The 25206-nt window shown below is 37.2% G+C and overlaps 2 protein-coding genes across 3 annotated transcripts; both read left to right on the top strand.

Moving 5' to 3' along the window:
• Positions 1 to 2562: 2562 nt before the first annotated feature.
• id3 (inhibitor of DNA binding 3) lies at positions 2563 to 4551 on the top strand. The gene is made up of 3 exons (XM_026285752.1): positions 2563 to 3020; positions 3159 to 3237; positions 3884 to 4551. The coding sequence occupies exons 1-2, from the start codon at positions 2730 to 2732 to the stop codon at positions 3210 to 3212; spliced, it is 345 nt and encodes a 114-aa protein (XP_026141537.1). The 5' UTR covers positions 2563 to 2729; the 3' UTR covers positions 3213 to 3237; positions 3884 to 4551.
• Positions 4552 to 7152: 2601 nt separating this feature from the next.
• LOC113117220 (transcription factor E2F2-like) lies at positions 7153 to 22624 on the top strand. 2 transcript variants are annotated; one of them, XM_026285751.1, is made up of 8 exons: positions 7163 to 7478; positions 7847 to 8096; positions 17563 to 17665; positions 17907 to 18126; positions 18717 to 18878; positions 19426 to 19540; positions 20004 to 20184; positions 20364 to 22624. In XM_026285751.1, exons 2-8 carry the CDS (start codon positions 7908 to 7910, stop codon positions 20633 to 20635), a joined length of 1242 nt encoding a protein of 413 aa, XP_026141536.1. In that variant the 5' UTR covers positions 7163 to 7478; positions 7847 to 7907; the 3' UTR covers positions 20636 to 22624. The 2 variants fall into 2 exon arrangements, with proteins under 2 accessions (XP_026141535.1, XP_026141536.1); XM_026285750.1 differs by having other exon boundaries at positions 7153 to 8096.
• The last annotated feature ends 2582 nt before the right edge of the window (positions 22625 to 25206 follow it).

Raw genomic sequence — 25206 nt, 5'->3', positions numbered from 1 at the left:
AGCCATGAAAACAGTTCCAAAAGAAGCCTTTGCAGAAAGTCGGTATGGAACAGTGTGGGTGAATCAGGGATATACATTACTACAGTAACATTAATTAAACTAATTATTAATTTTGGTTAATTAGATAAACATTATGTTAAGCTAATAGTTATAATAAGCCAAATTGCAGGTAGACATTGAAAGGGACACATAGGTCTACTCAAGGCCTATAACTGTCCTTCATGTTAGGCAATGAGATACTGTAGGGCCAACTTATTATTGACTTGGTATAACATAGGCCTCATGTTTGAGACAATACAGTGGCTTCTCAACCAAACATTTAAGGAGTTGCTTGGTATCAGCAGAGATGACGAAATATTTCCATGATCTGTTTTCAAACATGTTTTTTTTTTTTCGGGGTGATCCTTTCACTTCTCACACCCACATGTTCTTCTTGTTTTTATTTTTTATTGCTATTTTCGAACCCAACTGGATACCTGCAGAGACCTTCTTTCCATGATGTTGGTCTTTGCAAGAAAGGAAAGGGCTGAATTTCTTGCAGTCATACAACAATCGAACTAAATATATGGTTTGCACCCTAAGTAAGTAGCACGGCCTGCAAAGAAGTGTATTCATTCGGTTGCATGCACATAAAATAAAAGGTGTGTGTCTCTAAAAATTCTAATAGGCAGGTTAAACACCATGTTTAATTTTTAACGAATGTAATTATTCTGTGAGAAACAGAATGACAGTTGGTTTAAAGTGCTTTAATGTTATTAGGCCTACATTTGCATTAAGTCATTCAAGTGCAACTTCTAACCTTTTAGGCTACAACCTGAACCCACTAAACCTCCCCTCTGTTTCTTACAGCCTCTTTTTTTATTCATGAAAAATGTTATATTGTGTCTTCTTTGACTAAAGTGAACTCAATTTAACACCAGTTTGAACATGACAAAATATAGCCTAGCCATTCAAGCAAAACAGGAATGTGTTTTATTTGAGAACTATTATACTATTGCAGTCTGAGAAAACGGAGCTGGTTTTGTATTAGTTTAACTAATCTAGCCAAACTGAAGAGCTTTACATACGGAAAAACTCTTGACTGAATGTAAGTCCAGGTGTGCGCAAATAAATTGTGTGGGCAAGTCTACGTCTTGCGCGAGAGGTTGGGCGAGTTCTTGTAGTTTGATTGACAGCTGTTCTGACCAATCAGAGCGGCTTCACGGCCAAGACTAGTCTTTTGCAGATGGGGTGCGCGCTGGAGCGCGTGAATGGATGACGTCGGGAGCCCGGCGCCAGGCTGTCTGGGACTCGCGCGTTAGATCAACACAGCTGGAGCGGGACAGGACACACAGCTGGCCCGCCAGCGCATTCCTTCACAAAAACAGCACTGTGAGAAAAGAGGGGACACATCTTGATGTAAACTATAAATGTGCTGGGTTAAAACTGGAACGAGAGTCAGGCTATAGTTTGATTGTAACTTGCGAAGCTTCCTCTTCATATAAAAAATAGTCATGGGAGACAGCTATAGTTATGATCTATTTATAGATAACGAGTAACACTTTTAGAATGCAAGAAAACCGCGCGCACAGTGGTTTGTACAGAAGTTCCTGAGTTGGTTATTAATATTTCTGTGATCGTGAGAATATTTATTGAAAAAAAAATATCTATTTGTGTCCCTCTTGGCATGAGAATCGAGATGGGTATCAACGTTTCAAGCTTGATTCATTACTTGAGAAAAAAAAGTAGGCCTATTGAGCTGGTTGCATGTTGTGACTTAGGCACTTTGATTTTCCTTACATTTAAGGTGTTTAGTTTTAACTAGCATTTAATTATAATAGCCTATTTACATTTTAGAGGGTTGCTTTTTTCTGTGTTGGCCTTAAAAACGTGTTCTGTTGGCTATAGATATGTAGGTTATGTGTGTGAAATAGTCTCCTAAAGGAATTAATTTCCGACGCCAGTTTGTCTGCAGGTCACGGGAGTAGCCTAGCGTATTTATGGAATTTATCCATATCATGTCTTAGCTGAGATGGAATAATTTAATTAGAATAATTCCTTCCGCTTTTTCCTCTACAAATGTTTAAAAAAGTGTTCACTTTAAAATAGATATGGTAAAATAGAATTCTGAAAAGAATTCCTAATTACTAGGAGTGTTTGCATAGCATACAATACTGCCAAAGAATCAGTATAGCCTACATAAAATAAAAATAATACATATGCTAATAAGAATAAAACGTATCTTAGGGGATAAAACGTGTGAACTTTAAGCAGAGTTTATATATAATCTACTGCACAAGCTGCCCCAGCTCCGTTTAGGTTCACTGACCCCAAATCTTCACTCAAATCCACCACAGAAAAAAATATCTCTCTTTCTCTCTCGCTCACTCTCTAGTATTCTGACAGCTCTTCCTCATTCCACCATTCTGACTGACATCTCAACGCTTCCACTCACGAGTTATTTATTTGCATAGGGCGGGGCCTATACGCTTATAGTCCTTTTACTATTGGCTAAGCAACACATGAGGGTTTGTTTATTTCTGGAGAGGGCGGTTCTAAATGAACCAACGCTTGAAAAGCGGTCGCCTGCTTGCTCGTGCTTCCATCGTTCAATGAGCACGAGACGTGGAGAGGGACAAACTTTGGATAGGCTATCTATCAAGCTGGAGAGCTAGTTCGTCTCACTTCCCAGACTTCTTCAGCCATCTCTACAGTTGGATTCTCCTAGCAAGTCAGAAGTCAGATCCAGAATGAAGGCGATCAGTCCCGTTCGCTCTGTCAGAAACTGCTATGAAGCTGTGTGCTGCATCTCAGAGCAGAGTCTCGTTATCAGCCGCTGCAAGAGTCCCATTGAGGAGCTTTCAGATATGAATGACTGTTACTCTAAACTCAAAGAGCTGGTGCCCAGCATCCCTCAGAACAAGTCCGTGAGCCAAGTGGAGATTCTTCAGCATGTAATAGATTACATCTTCGATTTACAGATTGCATTGGAAAACGAGACGGACACGCAAAACACGCCTGACATGTTCATGGCAATGAAGGTGAGCGCAACGTTAGGATATTTGTTGTCTTTTAATAAGCCTACTATAATGTATGCGGTAGTCTATATTAATCAATATACAGTTCATTTGAAAAAATAAAAATAAAAATCAAACGTTGTATGTATTTTCCCCCTTTAGAACTCAGAGATGAGTCGTAATTTCTCCAAAGAGGATGAAGCTATGTGCCATTAGGACAGAGGGATGACAACGTTCAATGGTACGTGACTGTTTCTTTATTTTAAACTATTATATTAGTCCAATTTTGTTAGGTGTTAATCTACACTCCTTTATTAAACTTGAAAAATAACAGTTCTTCAGTCCTCATAGGTTCAGCAAAGAACGCTCTTGTAGCTAATCAAGAACCATTCCTGATCTGAAGAACCTACAGAATGAAACATGATTAAACATGGTCTTTGTTTCATTATAGGTTCTTCAGGCCAGCATATTGGTTTTAAGATCTTTTTTGAGCTGATGGTTTTTCCAAAAACAAGAATAAAAGGTTCTTTGTGGACCCTAAAAAGCGTGCCCTATGATATTAAGCTAGAAAAAGGAATCTTTATTTTAAAAAGCAAGGAAAGCAGTTCGATTTACTAATTGATTAGTCATTATGCATGGATTAAATCTCATGTTTTTGGTGAATGTTGTACAGGACAAGATTACGTATTAAAGTCTGCCCATTGTCCTATTTTTTTTTTGGTCATTGTGCCAATCAGCAAACAAACTTGGATTCCCCTATCAGCTCTAGCAAATGAAAGTTTTCCATTTGGCGCCAGACTGTCTGCAGTCCATCTGAATCCACAGTGTGTGTGTGTGTGTGTGTGCGTGCTCTGAGTTAACTTTTCTCCCTCTCATCTATGCTGCAGGTGCGGGATAGAAACTTTTCTCCTCCACTTATGGAAGAAAAGAGAGTGAAGGGGTGAGCCGGGTGAAGGAGTGAGGCTCTATTCAGAGTGTGGGAAAGCAATCTGCACCCCTCTCGAGCTGTCTATTCTTTGGTCACTGGACACTTGAACAAACCAAAGCCGAGGAGTCTTTAAGATCACAAAAAAGAAAAGCCCTCCGATTTTTTTTCCCTTAATCATTCCTGTTTTTTGTGGCAACAATCAAGCATTGTATATTTTGTGCTGGCTACATTCCTGACTATTTGGACTAACTAATATCTCTTTACACACCCTTCCTTCCCAGCCAGTCTTGGAGAATACACCCCCTCCCCTTTTTTTTGAAAACATTTCCACATTTCAGCATGGCTGCAGTTTGGTCTCCGTGAGCTTCTCGATCACAGGGATGATGTATATATTGTGCTTGAGGGGAGTTTTGTGTTATAGGGTGGGAAGGGCCTTGGGCAGTGGGAATACAGATGTGGATTAGAATTTGAACTCTATAATATAGAGTGGATTCATGTATATGTTTGTGGGGATTGTCTATTTCTACAGACTGTCAGATCAACGAGTTTCATAAACTCCTTTAAAAGATTTTTTTTGTTGCTTTGTACTCTTTTTCACAAGAAAATAAATCATACATGAAACAGAAATATGTGGTTCAGTATCATTTCTTAAAGAACTCAATGCAGACTTTTTGCCACCTTTAAATCATCAAATGTGTCTTCTGGATATATACTGAAAATAAAATGTGCTTTCTGTTTGAATAAATAAGGGAAAAGGTGATTGCATTAACTCCATCTCCCCCATAACTGTTTGTGTGATTAATATATTATTGATATGAAACATCACTCCGAACACAGGCACTTTCAAGACATTTGATTAAAAAATGCTGCTTATGAAAGGCTATGTGTAAGTAAATACTGGTTAAAAAAGTAAAAGTACAGTACATCTGCCAAAAATATTTCCAGATTGAGTCATCTTGGACTTTTTTGTGTTTAGCATATGATCTGTTACAGGCCTACACAACAATGTCTAAGTGTGAGTCACTTTATTTAAATAGCACATCTGTCCTATGAGTATCTGTGATCTCAATCAAAAAAGACCTTTGCCCACAGAACTAGAGTTTAGTGCAAGAGTGGCCTGTGGTCAAACTCTGATAAGCGCAAGCACTCATCTCATCTGGACTCTAAAGGAGGGATTATGGTTTTAAGAGGCTGACCGTGTCCAAAGATTTGGGTGTTGAGTAATGTGAAGTGTCCTGAAAGACGTCTTCAAACATAATAGGTATTATAGCGACACCCGGTGTTCAAAGTAATAAACACATACACGTTACCGTTTAAACCGCAGATAATCAACAGGCGCCATCGTGTGGCTTGTATATGTAAACAAATAGTTAATTGAACACGTTGACGTTTTGTGGCAACCCCAATCATAGAGGATGATACGGTAGACCTATTTTGGTTAAACTTTTACATTAAATCTAAATTGTATCTTTATTATAATTGACTCAAATCTGAATATTTCGAACTAGCTATTTGAAAACGAAATAAACCTGGAGAAATATATGCTTGTTTAATTCATCTTTTGACTCTAGTTAGGCTATAATCCTTTGTCACAACTTCCCAGCCTTATTTTAATGTTGAGTAAAATATTCAGTGATGTTTTCCTTTAATAATTCCTATTAAGAAAAAGTTCTCAAATAACGGGATAAATTAAATAGAGTTAAAATAAAGTTTACTTTGTTTAAATAGCCTAAGTAAAGTCTGACGATGGACAAAAGTAAACGATTCTTACACATTTTGTCATTCTTTCTTCACAAATGAAGAATAATTGTCTTAATTCAAAAACATAAATGCCAGAAATCCCGTGTCTCTCCAGAAGAGGGCGGACAAGAGCACACGACTCTCACCTTCTCGTAACGTTTCTGTGTACATTGCTGTTCAAAACCTATCTTAGCTATGACTAAAGTAAGGAGAAACTTCATGTGTCACTTTAACAATATGTAATTTTTTGCAGCAATTTTAACAAAATTTTCCATTTGGAACTGAATTTTTAGATGCCCTCTCCACCCTTTTTTCTTTTATATCATAAAACACACTATGTCTATGTCATTTGTCAAATAATTGAAATGGTGAATAAACCCAAATAAATATTCCAGCCTTAATAATTATGTTACCTATAAAATTAATTACAAATGTAACAATAAATACAAATTTCATACCATAATAAATGCTCTGCAAGAATAATTTACTCAGACGGACAAGAACTCACATTATAGACTTGTCTTACAGTTTGTTATATTTTCTCAAATAAACCTGATTCATGTGTTAGATTAGGCTACTAAGTCCAAAACTGCTTGTTGGATTTGAATGTGTGTACTAGGGTATTCAGTGCTTTCATAAATGCCTACTTTTTCATTAAAAGCACATATCTGACAGTGTTTGCAGAGACACTAGACCCATAGCTAGATCTATTATACATCAAAAGTGATTCCCTAAAAGTGATTCATTTTCTGCCTCCATATAGTATGGTGCATATTTCCCCAAAGCCCTGGCTGATTTTAAACAATTTCATCTCTGTGGGCAACTGGATAATTATAATGATTTTGCTATGTGATACGATGTTTCTAATCAAACTATTGTGATTTCTGCAAGATTTGAATCACCATCTTGTTCTTGTTTGTTTATTTATTTTTATTTTTATTTTTTTGATGCTCCACTGCCATACTTTATTTGGAAGTGTGTCTCTACTAAACACTGTAAAGATATAATCAGGCAAATGGTTGCGTGGGAGAGTCTTAACAATCATCTGAAGCATGGTGGGGGTTCACTCTTTGTGCCAGATAATAAGATCCTTTCAAGTGTAAAGTTTTTTTTTTTTTCTGTGGGGTTGTTTAGGGCTTTAAAGCTCTTTATTTCTCCTTTAAGTCTCATTTCACAGAGTCAGGCCATGCCAGAGTCAACTATTTTTCCATTTTGCTTTTGAAAAACATTGACATTTAAGACTAATCTATGACCATGATTAATTTGGAAACCATGGAAACACAATTGGTATGATGTATAGTACTCTTTCTACTTTGTGATGTATTGTATCTGTGTAAATGCTTTGGTTTTATATGATATGAGTTCATTTGTGTGAAAAACGTCAGTTTTATTATGAATTATACTTTTGTGAAATACATCTAAATGCTAAATCTACATTTGACTAGGACACGTTTGATAACGCTGTTGTTGTAAAGTCTGAACAATATGTCGCCCTTGTTCACAACAGAGATTAAGAGAGGCTGTGTCTTTAAGAGGATGAACGCTAGGCACCAACTGTTACGTGTAAATATATTCAAAATCCGAACTAGCGCGTCGTGCCAGCAGCCAATCACGAAGCGCGTCTAACCGCGGGAGATCCAAATTTCGCGGGACGTAATTTGGCGCTAAAATAGCGCTCCTCTGTTGAGCTGATGTCAAAGCAGGGCTTCTCGGCCGGAGAGGAATTACAGACACATAGGAACGTTTCTCACAGTCGCCGGCTCTACAAAAGAACTACAAGAGAAACATTTCCGAGCTTTGTTTACCTTTGAAAGGTACATTTATGAAACTGAATGACCGTGGTACCTTTATTACATGTTTAATTTATTTGCATTATATTGAGACGTAATAGCCTCTCTTGTGCTACTAACAAAGGACCCTAGGAAAGAGTTTTTGTGAATTTCGGATGTTTAAATTTTTTAAGTTTTAACGCATAATTTATCTACAACTTTAACAATATTTATTATACTAAAGTGCAGGTTCTCTATATCCTTTGCAGTATTTTAAGATATACATATTCATTTTGACGGTTGTTTCATTGTACAGTAAATTGTAGACGCGATTTGCGTAATAAAAGAGTTTCTTTTGCGTGACTTTCGCGGGTTTTCTTGCATTTCGTGTGCAAAATGATGCGGATACCCAGAGGGATTTCTCCAGCTTCTGGAAGAGGCGCAGTATCTGGGCTCTCGTGCCCACAGAAGAAAATGTTCTCCGCGGTGAGGACGGATTTTTTCAACACTGGACTCTCAAGCCCACCGATGAATTCGGTACCGGCTGGATACTTCACTCAAATCGGGAACACGACAGCTGCGGAGCAGAGACCCAACTGTTTGTACGCGACCCCCCACGGGCCGGAGCCTAAACCGATGCGGACCTCTTCCGGACGGCTGCCGGTAAGCCTATTTCCTTCTACCGCTTCTAAGCTATGTATTCGAATACTTGTTTCATGTCTTAGTACAATAATATGGCATTTATTACAACACTGCTACAGTCACACTATATAATCCACGTTGTACAGCAGGAAAGCTTCACGTTTCTGGCTTTGCCACAGGGTTTTATCTGTGCCATCATCTCTGATGTCCTGAAAATCTGTCAGTTCCTCATGAATGAATAAAACAGGCCGGTAATTGGAGAGCATGACCACAACACTTGCATGTATATTTCAGTCATGACATTAACACAGACAGGACCTTCAGGTAAAAGAGTGTGGCAAGCCATTTGTTTCTTAAATTAATCATCCTTCTAGGATCAACAATTATTAAACATTCAAAATAATACTCACTGTTTTGCTAATGTCAAGGACATATACCATATTCAGGGTACTGTCATTTAATTTTGCAATGAAATGAAAAGGAGTCTATGAGGGATAGAATTACAGTATGTTCAAAGGCTTGTGCTGTTAGAACATGCCACTTGAAGCATCTTTTCACAGCAGACTTTAGATAACACCAATAAACGGTTTAAAATTGTGAGATCTGCTATTATGTAGACTCAGACTTCAAGTCTAAAGGTGATCACACACCAGACGAGAAGCACTGCGCCTCAGAGGCGCCACGTCTAGGACATCTCTAAGTATCGAACATCGCACATTCTATATGCACAAGCTTAATTTAGCTCATTTAATATAAAACTTTGCAGATGGCGCTCTGTGCCACGGAAAGACGCCGAAATGGTGTGCATACTAGGGATGCACCGAAATGAAAATTCTTGGCCGAAACCGAAAACCGAAAAAGAGAAAACCAAGGCCGAAAACCGAAACCGAAACACCGAAAGAAATTGTGCCAATTATTAGTACCATTGCAATTATTGCTATGACCGTGTACTAACTTTACTATAAGACATTGCAATTGCATAAATTAATATTAAAGTTTCAAAGATAATTACAATTACATAACTTATTTAAAAAAAAATAACATAAAAAAAACAATACAAATGATGCAAATATTTATTAAGCACATTGCAACAATGCACAGTATAAAATAAAATTCAAACTAACAATTTATCCCACTCATGTGTATATTTAATAATAATGTACAGGCCTACTGGCCTGCAGAAAGGTTTTAAAATGAACAGTTCTCTCATAAAAACAAAGTGCATTTAGGTGAAGTGCATTTGAAATTTGTCTATGTAGGACTAGAAAGTGCATTACTTCTCCAGTTGGCAAGACTGTTATCACTTCTGGGGATGGGGACTTCAGACAGATAACCATCTAGCTGTTGAGCAGTTGAGCTTGTCATCTGCCTGACATTTGAGAAATATTTGAGAGAGTGTATTTAAATAGGGCCAGGGCATAAATAAACATTTTTATCAAATTAAAGCAGAAATCTAGCAGAAAATCTAGCATAAATATGGCTACAATCTGATATTATGTATGTATATATGTTTGTGTGTGTGTATAAGAACAAAATAGCCAACGTATTATTATTATTTGAGGCACTTTCTTGCAGAATTCCACTGAACATATCAGACAACGATGGTGCATGCCACTCATCTGGTGCAGAGACCAGTCTTTTTTTCTGCGCTCTGGTCTGTCTCCTACGCTTTGCGCTTCTCAGTCTCCACGCGGGTTCTCCGCAATCCGCATCCAGCGCGGCCTGGATCATTTCTCGTGAGCGCTGCCTTATTTCCGCATCCAAGTAATGGTTTTATAACGCGGATCAAGCACATTCGCGATGAAGTGCAGAGGTTCCGAAAAGATCTCAGTGAGACGTGTGCTAACAGACTCTATAAGACTGTACTTTTCTTTGTTTTTACTTCGTGGTCCGTCTTAATCTCTTTGTTAGGAGACGCTTTAGTGCTGCGAATAAAGGAGTAAGAAGAGAGAGAATGTTCTCACTGGTGTTAAGTGAATGTCGCGTGGAGCTCGTGGTCTTTGCTATGCAGGTGCACGTGCAGGTCGCGGTTTCTGTTTGCGTCATCAAAACATTTCGGCCGTGTTGTTTCGGTGATAAAAGTCTATCGGCCGAAAACCGAAAAGGCCATTTTCGGCCGAAAATTTTCGGTGGCCGAAATTTCGGTGCATCCCTAGTGCATACGGTGTGCATACACTCATAGAAAACAATGTGTTCGAATTTTATAGACGTGGCATGATGTGACGTGGCACTGTGCTTCTCGTCCGGTGTGCGACCCCCTTAACACTCACAGCCTCATTTCTAATATGGTAAACTCAATGTGGCGTCTATCCTAAAGTCTATGCCATGGTTACTGTTAACAAATACAGGTATCAGATTAATAGTAAAACTGAATACTGGTTTGTTACCAGTGGAAACATGACTTTACTGTGAGAAGGACTAGCAAAAAATTACTGGGACCAGTATCTAATGAACAGTTACTAGTGAAATGGAAAAAACTTACTAATTATAAAAAATAACAAGTACTAATGACATCTAAATAAAAAGTTGTACCTAGTTAGTTTTGAATGTTGAAATGGCTTTCCATATGAATTATTTCAGGGGGGAGGTGGTTGAAGCTGATAGATGGGGGAAGGGTGCTTTACAGCTTCTGAACCGGACATTATATTATATGGGTCTGGCTTAAAAGTAAAGTGGGGGAAGGGTCTTCGAAGGTAAATTAATCAAAATACAGAACATTTTTATATTTAGCAATATATAAAGCATGTTATGAATGAATGCTTTGCCTCCCGTAAAGCCCCATGATTAAATGACCCAGGTTCATCAACAAACTGGTTATTCCTGTATTTGTATGTTTAAACTCCTGGATTCTACAGCTTTTAGTTTATGTAGCTGCAGTTGTAATAATCACTCCCGTTTTTCCTGTGCCATTTTACACCTGTCTCACAATTCGTCCTTGCACAAGCTCAACGTCTCAAAAAGGTCGGAAGGTCAAAGTATCTGCTCCAGGAACTGCCTATGTCGTACTTCTCTGTGTTGCTTGCTGCCTCCAGCTGATAAACAAAAGTAATGATCACAGACTCATGCTGCAGAATATGGGGCAGGGCTGATAACAGACTGGGCGTCTGAATGGGTTTGATGCACATGCATCCAACTCTAACATAGATTACAACAAAAGCCTACTTCAGAATGCTTTTCTGGGTTTCTGGTTTTTCATTTTGAATTGACCAATTGATGTAATTGGTCAATTCAAAATGGTTAACAGATCAGATAAGGCCTTGTCATATTGCTTTCCCTGATTCCAAACTCTATATTTTTTTATCATATGTCATTTAGTCTGTAGTATTAAAATGTTTCAAACAACTTCTTTAATATCTTTTTTGGAAGAAAAAAAGAGTCTAGTGAAACTTCCAGTTTCTCTTGTTCAGTTTTTCACACTAGTGTGCAAGTCACATCTCCTGCTCTGAAAACTTTTTTTTTTCTCTTCTTGTTCTCTGCCCCTTTTTCAGTTTGACATGAATGACACACCTAAAGTTCACGTTTTCCTTTTCAGACCTTTGATCCATTACTCCTTAAAAACTAAACTTGTGAATTACATTCAGTTAATCCTGCTGAAATGCGTAGTTCACGTTTCTTCAAAATGTCAAAGTCAATATGATATTATAATTTCTAATTCAATGTGATATTATATTTTTTTGCAATTACCTATAATTGTTATCAATGTTGCATGTTATTTCAAACAACCAAAAAAAAGGCTTATGTTTATAATCATTAATGTAAAGGACTTTCCTTTACTGCTGACATCATTTAACTTTCTTTATCCACCTTATTTTTCAATGCAGAAATACAGTGGTTTACATGTGAAACTTCCATTTAATTAGTCACTAGATAAAACTATAGAATAATACAGTGCAGTAACTGGTAAAATTGTTTGCTACAAACCAGCGATTTTGTGGTTAATGATAAATGTTTTCTGATTGTGATTAATCATTTGCTGACCTTCTGATTTGTTGCTTCAAAGGTAAATACTGACCCTTGAGGATATTTAATTCAGCATTAAGTTTTCTCAATCATATTTTCTTAACATAGTTTTGCTTAATATGTTATCAAGTCCAAGTTTATTTATCAAATGCATGAGCATAACAATAGTTGCAGACTACATGCAGTAGTAATTGATGTCAGCATTGCTCTGGTAATCTCCAGTGAAGGAAAATAAAAACTAGAGCACTGTACAACAGAGCCAGACTTTGAGGATTTAAAGGGTCATGGAGATCGCTAGGTTTCTGGTTCTCTCCAAATCTCACGTGTCTGAGATCAAATGATCAACCACTGGTCTTTGATCACTATGTTGTAGAACACATGATTTGGCTTTGTTTCTAGAGACCCTGGTGACACGTCCCGCCCTCCACCTCCCCCATTCCAGAGTCCCTCGAGTCAATTTACCTCATTTCATTCTCTTAATTTATCTGTTTCCCCCTGAGGGGCCACCAGTAACCAGGTGTTGCATAAACAAGGTGGGTGATGGGTCTCAAGCTGTTTAACTCTGATAGCTCTGCATGGACCCATCTGGCCAAGTTTTGCATAAGTATCATCCCCTTGTGCCCTTTTCATGTGTACTTCCCCATTTCTCTTTTACCTGTGGCTTCTTTTCATTTTGACACTTTGGAATATGTCACTGACACAGAATGGCCTTTCTCACTCTTACACGTTGTGAGTGGGATGTATGTGTTCTTTCACATTTGGGAGTGGCACTGTTTGCAGGTCATTCTCTCACGTGTGTCTGTAGGCGTATAGAAACCTGTTCTCTTTCAAGTCAGATTGTGATTGTTAAAAAACACCTCAGATGATGATTACTTGGAAAGTTACACAATAACACGTATTAAGACCCTCATTCCCCACCCCCAGCTAGGAAAAGAACTCATAGTTATGCCATTGATGTGGGAGAAAACGGGGGAGGTGTGACTTCATGCACCGTACACTTCAAAGAATGAGCCTGTAAATATCTAAAAAGAAATGAAGCATATATTAGAAGTGCCATACCATTTGAAAAGTGCCTCATTTAGTAGGCAAAGCTTAGTAATTTGTCATCAGTTGAATTTAATCATGATACTTTTATAGTATACACTGTATGAAAACCATATGAAACCAGTGGTTGAAAATATTTCTGTTCAGCTTTCACAAGCAGTGTTTTGTGTGAAGACCCAACATTTTACTTCCTTTAAAGCTTTGTTTTCATTAGCACTAAATTACACTGCCGTTTAAATGTGTAAAAGTAGTTCATACTTTTCATTCAAAATTTGTTTCCTGAAATGTCTTGAAATGTTACTTGAGCACCAAATCGGCATATTAGAATAGTCTCATGACTGTAAAGACTGGAGTAATGGTTGCTGAAAGTTTAGCTTTGCCATCACAGGAATAAGTTACATTTGAATAAATATTAAAATAGAAAATATTTTACATTGTAATATTTAACAAATTACTGCTTTTGCTGTATTTTTTATCAAATTAATGCAGCCTTTATAAGCGTAAAAGACTAATAAAAAATATATATTTCCAACTCCCAATGTTTGAACAGTATTGTAAGTATACTGTCTATGAATAAACATTGAGTAGGGGTTTTATGATGAAACATCCTCTAGAAGTTATTGGAAATGATCAGGTGTTGTGTAACTCTTGTTGAAGTAGCTATTAGTGAAACATTGCTTGCTATATGAGCATTGTGCCATAGCAGTGTTGAGTATTTCATAGGGTTTCATCATGATCTCTAAAGTCACTTGATCAGGCCTCTTGAGTTGCTTTTGATTCTAATGTGAAAAGGGAAATGTTGCACATCCTAAATGTCTTTTGTGGTTATTTAAGTCATATTTTATTAATAATGAGTGGGGTAGACCAGTGTCTAATGCTTAGAATTTTACTAGGAAATCTAAAACTAAGAATTATTTGTTTAGCAATCATCATAAAGATTATTTATCCTAACCTGTTGCAAATATTGCCCGTAATGTGTACGCATATCATTGCACACTGTTACCATCGGTGATTGGTGTATGACATCTAAGTATCAAGAGAGCGGTTCTAGAGCATATTCGAGCACACACTCTTACCTTCAAAAATAGGTGAAGTGGCGTGGGGGGTTGCCCGCCCGCTTGCTTGCACGCTCGAAGTGATGATGCGCGTTGTCGCGCGACTCTTTTACCGGCTGTTTTGATGAAAGATCATCGTTCGCGACAAAAATAATATTTGCAAACTGTAATGAAGCAGAAATCAGTTAGTTCCTCACTTTCCGCGCTGACGCCGAAGTCGTTTGCTTGCTTCAGTGAAAGTATAACGTGCCTAACGTTTTCGACTCGTGCATTACACGTCACGCCCTGATGTCACGTGTTGTTACGGGATCTTTACTGGTTGTGTGTGAAAGCACGCACACATCCCGGGTAATCACTGGCAGTGTGAAAGTGCAAGATCTAGCGACCCAGGAACAATTGCCTGAACACTTTACCCATGTATTTGCCGGAATGGCAGTGTGAAAGGGGCTATAGAAAGATGCGATTAAAATGGCTTGTTAACACAATGTCATGTAGCATTTCATTTATCTCAGGCTAGTCATCAGGTGACCACAGCTTGTTATTCAACCAGACAGATTAAGTTTAGAGAAGAGCATTTCGTGAAATATTAAACTATAAAGCTACTCATTTTATTTTACTTTACCTGTTAGTGATGTCCTTAATCATTTAGTGTTTATTTTAAAAAATAAAGTTATGACAGACATTGTCTAAATAATTATTTCAACAACAAATAGAAATTGTATAATTTATGAGTTAATTTAAATACTTCTCTGAATATAAATAACATGTTTGCATACATTTTTTATATTTATATGAGTGTTTATTATTATAGTTAGAAATAAATAGTAATTACATTTAAGTTTGGACTCTGTTTTTAATTGTAATCTTGTAGTAATGTAAAATGGTTTCTTATTGATACAATGCTGAAATCAATTCAGTTTTGCCTAAACATGGGTGTTTTTGCTAGCCACAGCTGTGTGTGATGTTCGCTTTCTCAATGGATTTGCATATTTTTGGGAAACTCCTGGGCCTGACGCAGTTCCACAAGTTTCAGATATAAATCTATACAAACTGGTACAAATATTAGTAGTTTGGATTTCAGTCGGTGAAGCTGCTCCCAGATCGGTACTTTAGAAGTGAATATTTCAGGTTCCACCCCATACATTCTGAGCCAGCATTTCTCAGTTCTCATTTCCCACTGACACAGGAAATGGGCAGAACCAACTGCAAACTCTTACAGTCATGAGATGCTGTTGTTCAGAAAAAAATGAAGCACACAAAGGTCCCCTTCTCACACTCAGGTGGGCGTGTGTGTTCATCTTGAGCTGATCTGCTGTGCTAAAGCATGGTAACAGCTGATGCTTACACAGATTTGATGACAATTCAAAAAGGGAACCCACAAGACTCTACTTCAAACATCTAGTGGTGGCTCCAAAACAGCTCTTAGTGAAAACATATATATCCTGTTAAATGTCACCCCGTCCTGTATACGGGACGCCTACGTTGACTAGTATATTACAATCAATTCTAATCTAATCTTGACAAACTATGTATCGTTGGAAAGGTCTAAGACTCCCAAAAATATATTTTACCAATATTTTTTGTTAAACATTATGTAGGAAAAATAATAGATGGATTTATGACAAGAGTGCACCCTCAGAAATCTACAGTACAAAAGGGGATTTGACCTTTGTTTAAAAAAAAAGACTTCCTCGTTGCCTTTTTCTCTATCACATTTTAGAAATCATCAGAAGTTATATATCACTTGAAAACATAAAATCTCAAAATTCATCCTTCAAAACCCATTTTAAAATCAGACATTGCATTACCATGTAAATGGTACATCAAAATCATGTTACAAAATGTTTTCAGTCATGAATTATAAAAATTTAGGTTTGTATCATGCACATTCATGTCTATCTTCAAAAACGTGAGTGACAGTTAACAGGTTAAATATTTTTTAAACCTGTTGCCAAGGACTCTAAATTGTTTTCCTGTGCGGGGTAACCTTTTGTAAAATATAATATAAATGCAGCTACACATTTTCATGTATAAAGATTGTTATACTAGGCTATATAAAAATGAAAAAATAAAAAATAAGAAAAATACGTTAATAGTGCTGTCAAACGATTAATTGCATCCAAAATAAAAGTTTATATTGACATAACGTGTTTACTGTGTATATTTATTGAAAATGAAATGGTCATTGCTACATTCAGTAAATATTACCAGTTTTTTCTGATTTTTTTTGGCACACCCCACATACTTTACATCAGTGTGTTTGCTTCCTTAATATAGGTCTTGTGTAATATAAAACAAATGGGGGAGGCAAGGTGAAAATTAAATTGAAAAGGTTGAAAAAAGAACGGAAGGGGAAACAAACAAAAAAAGAGTTTATGCTCCTCTCCCCCAACCACCTGCTCAGTAGCTCCAGATGTCAGTGACAGGTGTAGATGTTGTTCAGGTCGGGAAATGCAGACGCACACAGGATAAGCGAACTGTTCACAGCAAATGCTCGCTGTCTGTTACAGGAGTATCCTGTCTTGAGTGAACTGCACTCCTGATTGCCATTGGAAAGCAAACAGGCAATGTGTGGGTGTAGATTTCCGTGTCAGTTGGCTTTTGAAACCTTTTTTTGTGGAGTTGGGTTGTTGAAACCGGCCCATCTGCCTGGTGTGGAATGCTAAAGATTTCAGAAATGTGTAAAGTTTCAGGTCATGCCATCCTTAATGCTTTAATGGTAAAAAAGTTGAATAAATAGAAATAGTAATGTCAGGCTGGGAGATACTTTAAACCCTATAGCATTACTCTATCAGGTTCTCAGTTATTGCGTTTCAGTGTTTTAGATTTCTTTTGAATTTGATTCGAGATCCATAAATCCCATGTGGGGATTTAATCATAAATGGGTAGTGCTAAATATTTTGTGTGACCTGATCAATCAAGTCAAATGTAGTTGAAAATGTGGTCATTTCCCATTTACAGTGTAAACTTTTATGTGTCCTGAGGTGTTTAAGACGGTGGGCTGCCTACTCGCCTGTCAATTAAATTTTCCTCCTTCAATAATTTAGGTTGTTTAAACCTTACACCTATCTTCTAATCTACTAGTATTAGTAGCAGTTGAGGTGACCCCCTCAAGGAAAAAAGGACAAGAACTTGTTTTTCTTTTTAGGATTGAGACGGATTTAAAGTGGCAGTGTATTCGGGCAGTTGAGGAAAGAGGAGTAATTGTTCTTGAACAATGCAGTTAAGAAAACACTTTCACTCAAGTGTGTCTCACTGTCTGAGCTTTCCAAAACACTCTTTCCTGTCTGAGCAAATGTGAAAAACCATGCAACATTCATAGGAACAATAGACACAATGCTAAATTGGAGCTATATAAATAATCCAATAGTTTGCAGGCAATTGAAGGCTAGCATAATTAACATTCTCTTGCTGTCTTTCTGTCCCAGGCCAAAAGAAGACTAGATCTAGAAGAGCCGATTTATCTCCCAGAATTCCGCACACCTAAAGGGAAAGGAAACTCTGCATGTGCAAGGGCACCAAGCCCCAAAAGTGAGTACAACACAATGATCTGCAGCAAATGTCAACACAATCACTGTTAGAGAAAATGGACCTTTTGTTCATGAGAGATGGAAGTTCATACCTGTTTTAGGGCATCTCATAATTGTTTAAAAAGCAAACACACCTGCCCAAGCCTCACTTATTCCTCTGGTAGGAACTGCAGCTGGTAATACTGGTAATACTATTATTAAAAGAATGCCCCTTTTGTATCTCTCTCTTTCCCTCTCTCTAGCTCCCAAGTCTCCAGGGGAGCGCACCCGTTATGACACTTCCCTTGGCCTGCTGACTAAGAAATTTGTGGGCTTGCTGAGTGAATCAGCTGATGGGGTTCTGGATCTGAACTGGGCCACAGAAGTTCTGGAGGTTCAGAAGAGACGGATATATGACATCACAAATGTTTTAGAGGGTGTGCAGCTCATCCGCAAGAAATCCAAAAACAACATCCAGTGGCTGTGAGTGTGTTAGATTGGATGTTCTGGAAACTAAAGTGCTAAATGCTCAATTTTGAGTCTACTCTGAAACGCATGACCTGAAGATGCTGTTGTAGTTCATTGTCAATACTCCTCTTCTTGTGTTTGACAACTTCCTGGGAGTCTTTTCCACTCATCGATCCAATTGAATAGAGCTTTTCTTTTACTGGAAGAACATTCTTCCCTTTTAGGCCTCATGATATCAAAATGGGCATATTTTATCCTTGTAATTGGAAAAAAACTCAGCAGCTATCATTTTAATTTTGTTTTTCAGCAATGATGTGTAAAATGGAACTAAATTGTGCAGTTGAACCAAATTTTCCAAAGTTTACAGATGTTATTTCATATTAATGATGTTTTTTTTTTTTTTTGGTGGTGGGGAGGGGGAGTCACCATCTCTACAAAGATTTTAAAATCGCACAATTGTTTCAATACTGATAAATGTTTGTTGAGCACCAGATCAGCAGAACCATGTGATGCAGTATTAATATGTACACATACATGCTTACTATATGTAATTAATTATGATGTTAGTTTTAAGCAGTATGTTTTCTGTATCTTGTGTGCTTTAGTGTCAGTGGTGTGTTTGAGGGCTCATCCTCCAATTTAGAGAAGACCAGCGCTCTCAAGAAAGAGCTTTCTGAGCTGGACAGGCAGGAAAAATCTCTGGACGACCTCATTCTATCCAGCTCAACGCGGCTACGTGAACTGACAGAGCACAAGGACAACCAAAGATATCCTTTTATTGTGTGAATGATTTGAGTGATTTGTCTCCTTTACTACTGTGAGCTTGTTCAGACATGCTGTTTTCAAACAACACTCACATGGCATAGGGATCCGTTTTGCAATTATCTTAATTCTGAGTCTTTCATTTTTAAATGCAGTAAAGTTACCATGTATGTGAACTGTCAGTCATTTTTACTCCGTTTTATTTTAGCTTTATGGAATATTTTATCAACACTTGAATGTTTACTGAAGAAAAGGAACCAATTTTTTTTTTTGAAAATCTTGTTATTGTAAATGAAAGATGATCAAAACAGATGGAACAGATCACTTCCAACAAAACATCCAAAGCTTGCATAGTCCTATACCACTTAGATCAACATATTATTTGGTAACGTTATGTAGGTTTGATTTATATGCTGTTGAATGTGTGATGATTGCACTATTTTGCATATGCATCTGCTTACATATGCGATTGCTTGTATCATTAATTATCTATGGCAGGGAAGAGTCATAAACCGTATTAAATGCAAAAGGAGTTCCTTAACTGAAGCTCACATTAGGATATGTGACCTATCAGGACATTCGTACCATAAGCAGCTTGAAAGATCAGACTGTGATTGCTGTGAAAGCACCATCTGAAACCAAACTGGAAGTTCCAGAAGCATCTGAGGTCAGTATTTGTCTTAGTCCAAACATAACGTTACTGAAAAGACCGGCATAAAATCTGATGCTGCTCTTAGCTTGTTAATGCTGGCTGTTGATCAAGCTGGTAGACCAAAGAAATCTTGCTGGTCAATCTAGTTAGGAATCCATGTGGGACACACAATATATGCTGCTCTTTTCAGCTTTTTATATATCTGTAATAAAAGTTCTAACCCAAACTGACTGTAATGTTCAATTTAATCTCCTGAGTCTTATGATACGACTTCAAATGTCTAGGAATTTTGAATTAAATATGTGATTTAGCCTTTCATCATTCTTTGTTTCATTTGGTGTTCTGTAGATATTTAAAGCCACTTTGTCTCTTTCATATTAGTGATGTAAAACATTCATTTATGAATCAATTGATATTAGACAAAATATGGTTCCCACTGTCTGCAGGTAAATTTCACATCTTCCTTCATTTTCATTAGGGCTCGCTGCAAATTTACTTGAAAAGCAAGAATGGCCCAATTGAGGTGTACTTGTGTCCTGAAGAATGTTTGGAGGATGCTAGTCCCGTCAAGAACGCCACACCCGGAAAAGATTACCCACAAACCCCCAGCGCCACCACACCCTCTGTCTTCCCACCTGCCAAACCCCAGCCAGTCGAAGGTGAGACAGTTGCCACGAGCTTACTACTACTTAGCACTTTCAAAGCAAGCTGTTAGTTGAAGTCGCTAACAAAAGTTTACGTTTGAAATGCTTCAGCTGAATAGATGATAGCGGTAACATTGTGTGCAAGAGACTAGAGAGCGGTTTGACAGACTAACAGTGTCTATTTCTTTGTACAGGTTTGCCTATAAAGCCTCAGACTTCGATGACTGGCACCAGCGGCAGCACGTCCCTGCTCGATGTGGAGGGAATTCTGGATCTTCCTCCCAGCCTTCTCCAGATCACTGAAGACCAGCTGCCTGGGATTGCATTCACATCCGATGCTTCAGGGCCCTTTGTTAACTTTTCTCCTCAGCTCAGCCATGACGACTACCTCTGGGGTCTGGAGGATGGAGAAGGAGTATCCGACTTCTTTGACACATACGATCTGGGAGATCTGCTTAAAACATGAGGCATCCAGTGTGACGGAAGTGTGATTAATGGTGTGAGATTTCAATTGTAATTAGTTTAATTAAATTTTTTAAAACACTCCTTCACATAATGACAGATTTAAGTTTGTATAAAATGCACTACTGAATTGGCTTAATCGGTTCTGTTCCTGATAAAGAGAGTAAATTTGGGATGGAACCATGTCTTAATATTTTAACTACATATAGTGAATGGAATCTGACAATATTGTCAACAAGCGCCTTCTAGAGGAGATCCATGTGTTAGGTTTAGTACACTATGAAGCCATACTTTTTATTTCTGTCAGCCATATTACCTTAAGTAAGGCATTTTTGCTTAGTTTAGATATTTTTGTCAAAACAAAAACTGAATTGTCATTATTATTTCAATTTTAAGTTATGATATGTTTTTGGTCATTATTACTTGAATATCGGTGATAAAATCAGGCCTAGGTATTTGCCTTTTATAGATATGAGATAGAACATACTGTTTATTAGTAAATCTTCAATGAGATATATGGAAACTCAGGTAATTTTAAAGCTTTTCTAGAGCTTTAAAGCTTGTAGTACTGCCAAACATTGCCAGTAGAGGGCTGTGTGACCATTTTTAGCAGTCGGCAAACAAAGGTGCTTTTAAAGATATTTAGAGGAGTGAATTGTTATAGAGTAAAGTTTTGAGAACATGTATGAAAGGCATCTACATAACCAGACTTAACTGAACCAGAGATCTGAACCTCAAGCTCTTTCAGTCTAGACAGAAATAGGTGCTTATCTGTTCATTCTACCTCCATCTCTTAGTTTTAGACACTGCGAGGTAGTACCTTGATCTTGTAAGAGTGGCCTTTCCCACTGCACTGAGTTATGATTGTGTAGTACTGCATGGCTCAAGAAACAAGGTTTTACCATTGATGTGTCTGTTTATGAGAAACCTCAGGGAATGTCCAGATTTGGCAGCTGTTTTTTATTTGTATTTTTTTATTCTATTTTATTTTACATTTCCGAATAATTAATTCAAAGTGATACATTAGCGAGGGATTTTCTTGTATGTTTAATCCATTTTTCCTGAAATGACAGTAGTGGAGTTCTCAGGGTTCACTACTCCACTCAGAGTAGTTTAGAGACTTTTAATGGCATCTGGCAGAAACCTTTGATACTGTTTGAACACTGAACTGCTGGGAATACAAAGTGAACTTTGTTTCCAGGGTGTTTTTTTTTTTTTTTCCTATTTGGAGTTGGGATTCTTGCTCCACCTGAATGGTAGGTTTATAGCTGCAGAGGCAAAGCAGAATTTAACTGTTTTTGTCTGGTGTGTGTAGAAATACTCTTACTGAAAACACCCAACTTAAATGTAGAGCACATATGGGTCTGGATACAGTATGGAAAAGCTTGATTTTCTCAACTAGTTTCCCACACCAAGTTCTGCAGTGAAAATAATTATTTTGAAACAAGCATTTCTCAGTCAGACTGAACAAAGACTTGAATTTAGCAGCATTCTGGAAACCTGATCTGGTTGATTCAGCTTTTTTTTAAGGGGTTGGGTTGGTTTAAGAGCAGTTGTTAATCAGATTTAATAATTGATTAACTTGCCTTTTGAAATATGTACAAATGTTTTACTTGGGGTTTGCTTCATGCAACTGTCCCACATGCGGACAACTGTCCTGTCCTAACAAACTTGAAAAGTGTGTGTCTGTATATGCATGAGTGTGCTGAAGTGTGAACTAATTTTTTGCAGTTTTGTGCATTTGATTGTAGTTTATAGTGTGTTTTATTTTATTATTTTTATTTTTTGGGGATGTTTTTGAGTAAGCATTATGATTATTATAATTTTTTTTATTGTACAGAATAATAATTTTGTATTTATAGGTTTTGCATTTGAAGGAAATTGGTGATTGTCTCAGGATGTCATTTTTATAGACCGTCTGTTTAACAGGCAGCACTTAATATTTGATATTGTGGTGTTTAAATGAATAAAGCCCTGGTAATGCTCAAAGTTGTATTTTGTGTACAAAGCATTTTTTGTTAAAAGTATGTGCTTGTATTGTGTAAGCAGACTCCTACATGGATATATGCAGGTTCAGTAACAATGTTTTAGTTTAACTGTATTTTCATACTTGGAGTGAGCTGCAGGGTTTACCTGTACAATGAGGAAATACCATAGAGATGAGTCAGTGAAAATGACAGAAACATTGAGACTTGCACAAAACAGACGGGTAAATCTGATTGATAAACTGCTGCGGTCATTCTTCATTCCAAGTTGTCTGAAAATGTTGCTTACATAGTTGCTGTCAACCAGTGTGGTCAAGAAACATGGTTATTTTTAAAATCCTTGGTTTGGTAGTGAATGTTTTTATTTTTTTATTTTAGATAAACAATATACTGCTAAAGAGTTTAAATGCATTAAATTAAAGAAATTAATACTTTAATTTGGCAAAAATGCTTTAAATTTGTACAGTGACAGTAAAGCACACTTAAAAAAAAAAAAGAGTTGTTCTTTTGAAATTTCAATTCAAAGAATCCTGCAAAAATGTATGACAGTTTCTATAAAAATAGCATAAAGCACTGAAAATAAATCTTTATTAAGCACCAAGTCAGCATATTAGAATTATTTCTGAAGGATCATGTGACAACTGGAGTAATGACTTGTAATTTCAGGTTTATTATTATAGGAATATTGAATTTTAAAATATATTTAAAACAGTCCTTTTAAATCATATAATTTCAAAATATTACTGTTGCATTTTTGATCAAATAAACTGCCTTGGTGAGCATGGAAGACTTTTTTCATATTAAAACATCTTTGTGACTTTTAAAAGCTACTGATGGTGATTATTGTATTGTCACATTTAAAACAAATGATCCTTTTTTTATTTTTTAATCTACATGCATCGTAGTCTGTCGCTTAAGCACAGCTGAAGTCACTGAATGTGTGTTACAAAGTTGACAGTGAAATCTCCAGCAGTTTCATTCAGGCAGGTTCTGACCTGCTCTCTGCTTTTCTAATTCGCTTTAGATGCATCATGAGAGACCACACACACACACACACACACACACACACACACAGAGATTTCGATCTGAGACTATATTAACACATTTGATTTTTGTGCTTAAATTTTGACCTATTTTTGTGAAGCTTAAAAAATCCCTAATATCTTAGCTTATCTAAAACAATTGATTTTAACTATCCCTAGTGAAAGAATAGTGTGTTGACAAGACAGATTTTATCACCCAAATTAAACATTTAAATCTAATTTATAATAAAAACAGCTACAAATTTTGTACATTTTGTAGACAGTTACATCTAAACTTGTATTTGGCTCCACTTCTCACAGACATTGTAATATCGTGGTTCAAGATACAAGGAAGGACATTTTCCCTTAAATATTTAGCACACAGCTTTTCAAAACACAATAGCATCACACAGATGAGTTTCTAGAGGAGGATTTTGAATTTCCCCAGACAGACTGTCACACCCTCACAGAAAACACATTTATAACCATGAAGAAACAACTGTTCACACCAGTCTGTCGTTAAAAACAAGACTTGCTTCTAAACTGGTTTATAAACACTGATGACTTCAAGGGAGGTGTCCTATGTCTTATTTTATGACAAGGTTGGGTGGTGATTCTTTGTAGGGAGTGTTATGGTTGTTTTCGTATCTTCATCACATTTCTGTTGCACTGTTTAGTCCCACTCTAGTTATGTATAGAATCCCTCAGCCTTCCCTGTGAGATATATTTGCTGTCTTCTCTCTTTTGCAGTGTTTTACAGTAAACGTGGCCTCCCTGGGCTGACAAGACAGGATAAATTATTATTTTCCTGTTCTAGAGCCAACAGATCTTGGCAGTGTGGATGGGAGGGGTTGTCTGCTAGGAATCCTTCTAGTCTGAGCTGTAACCTTTCCTGGAACACGCCTCATTTTTTGTTCAGCAGCCACAGACTCCAGCCCCCATCCAGATCCAGCCCCCAAATGCATGCGATTGGTTGATGTCAAAGAAACATAACAATAGGGGAAGGACAAAAGCCGGTAAGTAGGAACATGCAGCACGCTGTGGCCACAGCAGTCTTAAAATATGGTACTGAGGTGGAGAAGACAAGAAAAAAGAGGGATAAATGAAAGGCCCGTTCAAATGCAGACTAGACTTCACACTTCACACTCACACTTCCTTTCTCTTCTCTATCACCCACTTTCCTTTTTCTCTTCCTTCAGAGTGACGTCCAACCAGTTTCAACATTTCTGCTCAGATCCTTTCAATAAAGCTGCCACACAAAGAGGGGCCACAGCCAGGGGGAGAAAGAGAGCATTGTTTGGTCACAAAACCACCATTACATCAACAATAACTCATGAAGCCAGTACAGAATATGAAGAGAATACTGTGTGTGAGGGAACGCATTGTGTTTGGGGAGGGGGTGTACTTTGGAGAAATTCAGGTCAACGAGCCGAGTTAACTTCATTTATTTCGGTTTAGTCATCTTATGAATAGTCATGTTTAGTTTCTTGCATGTTTGAATCATGTTTGACCCAGAGTTAATTTTACAGTATAAATCATTGTTCATTGTATAAATCATTCCATTTTGC

The sequence above is a fragment of the Carassius auratus genome, chromosome 17 (assembly GCF_003368295.1).
Source record: "Carassius auratus strain Wakin chromosome 17, ASM336829v1, whole genome shotgun sequence".
Lineage (NCBI taxonomy): Eukaryota > Metazoa > Chordata > Actinopteri > Cypriniformes > Cyprinidae > Carassius > Carassius auratus.
The sequence above is the reverse complement of the archived record's forward strand: the minus strand, read 5'-3'. Positions and strand labels throughout refer to the sequence as shown.